Raw genomic sequence first — 7,149 nt, 5'->3', positions numbered from 1 at the left:
TACATGCCCTCGACCAGAACCGAACCTGGGACCCGTTAGTTCTCAGGCCAACACGCTATCCACTGAGCCAAACCGGTTTCGGCCAGAGTTTCTGATGATGGCAGGAACTTCACATTATTCCTCTCCATATCTCAGTTCTTAGTCTTTTTAAAAAAATATATTTTTATTGAGTTCAGAGAGGGAGAGAGAGATAGCTACATCAATGAGAGAGGATCATTGATTGGCTGCCTCCTGCACGCCACCTACTGGGGATCGAGCCCCCAACCCAAGCATGTGCCTTTGACCGGAATTGAACCTGGGACTTTTCTTTCTGCAGGCCAACACTCTATCTTCTGAGCCAAACCAGCGAGGGCCCAGTTCTTAGTCTATATTAGACTGTCTGGTAATGTCTATCAAAAGAATAAATTTATGAATAACAGATATGATAAGTGAGGGGCCCTGCTGACTGAACATCTGGAAAGCTTAACCGTTTGACTGCTAAGGAGCACTATCGCGCTCTTCTTATTTAAAACAAATTTATGTAAACAATTGGTATTTTTTAATTTTTGTTGTTGCAAAGCAATACAAGTGAGTTTATTGTATAAAAAGTGTTTTACATTTTTTCTCATACACGCGCAATTAGTGCCGCAGTTTTGGCATATGTCCGAAAAAATACGTCAGCAGGCAAACGGTTAAGCTACTGAGGCACATTCAAGGTCAAGAAACAGCTGCCAACCCACTTCCTTTCTTCACTTTGGTCTGATTCTCTGCATTGCCAGTCGCAGTGACCTTGACTTCTGTAAACCAGGGGCCATGTTTTGTGACCACTGTCCCTTGTGGAGCCATGTTCCCAAAGCATATTGCTAAGTTGCATTTCAATATTTAATTTAATTTGTAGAAAAGTCCAATAGGCTGACCTAATACCAAAACAAAACCTACTTCAAAAATTCTGTTTTAAAAAAACCTGTTCAGCCCAGCCAGCGTGGCTCAGTGGTTGAATGTTGACCTATGAACCAGGAAGTCATGGTTTGATTCCTGGTCAAGGCATATGCCCAGGTGCGGGCTTGATTCCCAGTAGGGAGTGTGCGGGAAACAGCTGATCAATGATTCTCTCATCATTCATGTCTCTGTCTCTGTCTTTCTCTCTCTCCCCCCCTCCCCTTCATCTCTGAAATCAATAAAAATATATTTAAAAAAACAACCTGTTCAAATTCAAACCAAAACCACAATAAGATACCACTTTGTATCCACTAGGATGACTATACTAAAAATGATAATAACAAGTGTTGTCCAGGGTGTGTAGGAATTGGAACCCTCATACATGGCTGAGGGGAATGTAAAATGGCAGCCACTTTGGAAAAGAGTTTGGTAGTTCCTCAAAAAGTTAAACCAAAAGTAGATAATTTTATTAACTAAACTTCCTCTACATCACTGATTGGTTATATTAAGTTTATCTTGCATTAAATTCTTACACTTAACAATATATTTGAGTTTCCTATTTATTCTGGTCTATTGGCCCATGACAGGGAGCCTTTTGTGGTTTTCAACCTTTCCCCTAATGTTGGTGGTGGACCCTTCTTTCTAAATAAAACATTATGAAGAACCTGAATATACAGACAGATAGATAAAAGTGGGTCCACACCTGTTGAATCAGAGAAGGCTTAATTACTTGGTCTCCTCCCTCCCCACCCCACCAAAATGCCCCCATCCTTGCCAACCTTAAAGTCACTCTTTAGCTTACTGGGTATTTCCCATACCTTCTCCTCTTTGTTAGCACAAATCATTTTCATCACACACTTTGTTTTCCTTTTGGTAACCGCATGATACATTGGGGTAAAGGTGGTTGAATAGGTCTTCACATTTTCTTTTCCGTATTTAGAAATGGCCTCATCTATAATGTACAGGGGGAAAAAACATTATCAAAAACAAAACAATTCCACTGACCCATCAAAGAGAGCAAGAAATACATAACCTCCATCCAATCATGAAGAAATGCCAAACAAAACCACGATGAGTGACAGTATACAAAATAAATGTTGATGTCATGAAAGATAAAAGACAGAAATTTTGTCTCTCAGTTAAAGGAGACCAAAGAAGTACAAGAACTAAATGCAGGTGTTATCCTCGACTGAATGCTGGACTTAAGAGAAAAAAAAAATGTTAAAAATGGCATGATTTGAGATAACTGGCTAAATCAGACTAAGGTCTAAAACTGAGGTAATATCATATGAATTTAAATGTTCTTATTGAAAATTGCACTGTACTTCTGTAAGGGGATGACCTGCTTTTGGGAAAGTGTGTGTGTGTGTGTGTGGAAAGAAATTGATAAAGTAAAAATGTTAAGTATATTAAAGAGTCCTCTATACTATTTTATCATTTTTCTTTATATTTGTAATTAGTTCAAATAAAAAAAACCAAAGAGGCAGACAGGGTGGTGTGGGGAAAAGGAACTGTACTCTCAAAGTGGCAGTAGATGGGGAGGAAACTGGAACTGTGACAAGAGGTTAACCAAAAGGCCTGTAAGCTGGGGGGCTGAGTAGACTTAGTCAGCTGACCGACACCTAGTTTAAAGTTAAGGGTGGAAGGCAGGAAACCGTAAATGACCTTCCTTTTTAAATACCTACCTTCCGTAAGGCCCACTGTGCCAATAGGGGGGTGGCTGAAGACCACTGTGGGGATGTTGTCATAGTCTAATTTGGAATCTTCTTTGCATTCAAAAAGTCTGTGGGCAAGTTTTCGGCCAGCAGCGATGGCAACTGCAAAGGTATTTTAAAATCAGTGGTTAGTTTATTGCTCCTTCTAACATAGCAGAGCTGTTCTAACCATTTGCTCATCTGGCTTAACATGCTAGTTCTGACAAAGCTTTATACCAATGCTCATTATACTATCTAGTTCAGTATGATGAAGACATATCAATGCTTTAGTTAACAATTCAAAATCAAGGGCTTACTATGACAAAAAAAAAAGACACATTTACAGGTTCCCAGTCATTTGGTAGTCACCTACTTAATGAGGATATTAGTTTTGTGATACAATATTTATAGAGCAAACCATATTTGTTTTGAGCATCTTCAGCTCTACTTTATAACCATATTCAATTCACACTAATATTTTAACATCTATTTTAAAAATTATTTATTTATTTATCTATCTACTAATCTATCTATTTTTTCATTGATCTTTAGAGAGAGAGGAAGGGAGAGGGATACAGAGTGGAACATCGACCAACTGCCTGGGCAACCTGGGCATGGAACCGACAACCATTTCCATTCTGAGGTAAGACCCAGGGCCATTTTGGAATGGCTGGTGAGGTCCCAGAGGGGGATGGAGTGAAAGCGGATGGAGTGGTGCTAATAGATAGAAGTGGGACAAAGAGCTTGAAAAGGTGCCAGTTAGCTCAGGAAGCAGGTTGCAGTACAGATTCAGAGGATGGGGTCAGTCTTGGTTGTATCAAGACTAAATAGTCATATAAGTGCCACCCTAAATTACTTCTTCCCAAAGTCAACCACACACAACCCAGATTCTCACTTTCAGCCTTCTTCAGAGGATGACTGTTACCATCAATATAAAAATGTCAGTCTTCACTAAGCATTTTTGTTTATTTTAAATATATTTTTATTGATTTCAAAGAGGAAGGGAGAGGGAGAGAGAGATAGAAACATCAATGATGACAGAGAATCATTGATTGGCTGCCTCCTGCACACCCCACACTGGGGATCAAGCCCACAACCCAGGCATGTGCTCTGACCTGGAATCGAATCATGACTTCCTGGTTCATAGGTCGATGCTCAACCACTGAGACATGCTGGCTGGGCTTTTAAACCAAAAATGAGTATTATTCATAAAATGTCAGGCACCCAACCAACATCTATTTCAATACATTTTTTTATCATTTTGATCATATAACTTGTCATCCTTTTGGCTTTGCTTAAGCTGATTGGACTGTGAACAGCAAAGCTGCTTTACACAAGACACAGAGCCTCCCTTACCCGAGAAAAGAAGAAACGTTACCTGGAGTAAGAAGAGCCTTTCCACACACATCCCCAACTGCGTAGATGCCTTTTACATTAGTATTCTGGAATTCATCTACGATGATGTGACCTTTGGCGTCAGTCTGAATCCCCTACAATTGTGAATACACATCATGTAAATATTTGGTCTATCTACAAAAAAATGGCAGATCAAATCTCGGATCCACCTCATTTTAGGCACCGCTTTAGCCTGAATCTCTGAGAACCACAAGGTGAAAAACATCTTTGCAAACTAGAGTGCTTCGTATCTTTTGCTTAGTTTAAAAAGGAAATATTTTATCTAATTTTGAGGTATTTTAACAGGTTTTGACTTTGCAATGAACAACTCACTTGGCCAGGTAAAATGAAAAGGAATCATTCAACTAGCAGACATGTTACTTGCTCTCCCCATGGAGTCCACTTACGACAGTGCTTTCCAACTTTCTCCCCTGCAGCACTCCTCCTGAAGTGTACTAGCTCGAACCTTAGAGGGGCTCGGCCCGAAGCAGTCATCAAAAGCAGAACTGTTTGAAGCTTATACCATTTTATCTTTAAAAATTCAAGCAAATGTTGTGTTCTACTCTAACTGTTCCTTTTAACCAATCCCCTACCCCATATATTGAGTTAAATTTTTGCTCCCAAGATGTGTCATGCTCATCTTGTGGCTTTCTAGACCCCAGGTGTACATACTCCCGTGTGAAAAATAGAACAGAAGTAGGAAGTAGGTAGCTCAGTGGTTAAGAGTGTATTGCCTTTGAAGCCACATAGAACTGAGTTCAAATCTCAGCTCTGCCATTTACTAGCTATAGAGACCTTGTATAACCATCTATTTATGAACAAATATTTGAACTTCTAGTACAAATGAGGCATTAACCTAGTCACTGTGAAAACAGTGGTAACACAGACATTCTCCTGGCTCCACAGAGTTACGGCCATGAATTATTTTACTAACTCTGTGCTCCTGGTTTCCTCATCCTTACACCTCAAAGAGCTGGTGGCAATATTAAATTAGGTTAGCAACATGTGGACAAGACCTACACATAGGAATCATTCCATCTGCATTACAAATATAGATCTTAACATTGAATGGGATTGAAGACTTCGCCTTTTTTTTTTTTTTAACTCAGCAAATATAGTTGAAAACTGGACCTGACAATGCCTATATCTGTACAAAGGCAAACATTACTAGAAGGGTAAAAGGCTGAATGACCAGTCTTGTTAATATGAAAATAGTTTCAGTAAATTTCACTGAACAATAAGATTAAAACTAAGGAAAACATCTCCCTGGATATTTTATTTTTTTATACCTTTTATAGAAATGAAAAAGGAATCTATATTATAACAGATATTAATATTAGAAGATAAAATATAAATATCAGAAACTTCTCCAGAGGGTCCATCAAATGTATAAACTGCAAACACGTAAAATATCTGTTATTACTAAAAGAGTAGTACAGCATCTCAAAAAAATCATCACCACCACCAACAGCAGCTGATTAACATTTATTGAGTTCATACAATAAGCCGGAATCTCAGCTAATTACTTGGCAGGCACTTTCCCATTTATTCTTCTCTTCAACTCCATGAGGCAAGCACTCTTATTATTCCCATATTTACATGAAGCAATTCAAACTTCAGAGTGATTATGCTGCTTGTTTAATAAGGCCATGCAACTGACAAGTAACAGAACTAAGGTTCAAAATTGGATCAAACTCTGAGACCCCACACTACTCCACTAGACTTTCCTTCAAAATGTAAAAGTGCAAATAAGAATGCTACTTATAACACTGGTAGATCAGCTTCACATCTGGTTCCATCCCCAAGTGCCACAACATCCAGACGATTTATACATCCAGCCATCAGGATTAGCGTTGCAGACCATAAGGAATAATTACAGGGCTTTAAAAGGACAAGTATCACAGTAAAAAGGAAATCTGGAAGAAAGAGGCCAATCAGGATGCTGCTCGACAATCCAGATTAGAGGTGGCAGGGACCTGATCTAGGGTGATGACACTAAAAAGGATAATCTCTAATGCAGCAGCAATGGGGTTTGGAGACAAACTGAATGCAAGGAACAAAGAGAAAAAAAATCCAATAGAACCCACCAAAATTTTGGGGGTCTGAGTGGGTCGGGGAGAACAAAGGGCTACTCAGAGATTCAAGGATGTTTTGGGCAGGTTAAATCGGCTTACCAGTTTGTTTAAATTCAGGCCCTTGGAATTTGGGTCCCGCCCAATGGCCCAGAGAAGGCAGTCGACATCTGGAATCGTGGTCATGATGGGTTTCCTACCAGGAACTGAAGTAACCATGGAGACTTCCAAGCCCGAGGAAGTCTTTTTAATTTCCTTGACCTATTGGCAAATAAATGGGTTACTTGTAGGGGAGGGAGGAAGGAAAGCAACGAGGAAATGAAAATACTTCACATTAAAAAAATCCCCACTGAACCCTACACGTGAATGTCACGTGCTGGCACAGTTATTTCTGCTCCAAGGCCACCAACACCAGAACTCCCGGGACCCAAGACTGTTTCTCAGTTGCCCCAAATCATCCAGCCAACAGCCAGAAATGTCAGCTCATGTCACCCTCCTAATGCTTCAGCTTAAAAACAGAGTATCCTAAACGGTACCTTGAAAAACTGTGACAAGATTTAAACTCATAAATCTAAGCACAGGTTTATGCAACTGGAGTATGGGGAAGAGGAAATGGACTATAGCACCACCACTAAGAAACTTCATACTCTACAATCACTGCACCTTCCTGGACATTCAGAAGCAGAATTCGGGGGGGGTCACCAGCGGATCCACACACACAAGTCCCCGTACTGCTGTCCAGAGTGTGGCGTCCTCTGTCGCTCCGCCTACTTCCAGACCCACGTGAAGGAGAACTGCCTGCACTATGCCCGCAAGGTGGGCTACAGGTGGGTGCTGCCCGGCTCGCTGTCCTGCCCGGGGGCTGGTCCTTCTCCTGGCCCAGAACTTGCCGTTGAGCTTCGTCTTCGGAGCCCTGGGCTCCAGCCTAGTCAGACAAGCTGATGGGTGTGTTTTCTAGACACCCAGAGGCGCAAGGGGGAGAAGAATACGGAGTTCAAACAAAATTAAACATGAGCAAATATCTCTTCAGAGGGGAAGGTACAACATTCACTTTGTCAGCTTGGTTTTCT

At 40.6% G+C, this 7,149-nt stretch overlaps 1 protein-coding gene across 1 annotated transcript in view; it reads right to left on the bottom strand.

Annotated features, from left to right (window-relative positions):
* Positions 1 to 7,149, bottom strand: part of GSR (glutathione reductase) — a gene marked incomplete at its 5' end in the record, with an annotated part of 19,561 nt that overhangs the window by 1,245 nt on the left and 11,167 nt on the right. Inside the window, 4 exons of the mRNA XM_006765654.2 lie at positions 1,737 to 1,870; positions 2,604 to 2,735; positions 3,991 to 4,102; positions 6,182 to 6,340. Of these exons, the coding sequence (XP_006765717.1) occupies positions 1,737 to 1,870; positions 2,604 to 2,735; positions 3,991 to 4,102; positions 6,182 to 6,340 (537 nt within the window). The remainder of the gene's footprint in view (positions 1 to 1,736; positions 1,871 to 2,603; positions 2,736 to 3,990; positions 4,103 to 6,181; positions 6,341 to 7,149) is intronic.

Source organism: Myotis davidii, unplaced genomic scaffold (assembly GCF_000327345.1).
Source record: "Myotis davidii unplaced genomic scaffold, ASM32734v1 scaffold93, whole genome shotgun sequence".
Lineage (NCBI taxonomy): Eukaryota > Metazoa > Chordata > Mammalia > Chiroptera > Vespertilionidae > Myotis > Myotis davidii.
Note: the sequence above shows the minus strand (reverse complement) of the source record. Positions and strands in the feature narration are given on the sequence as shown.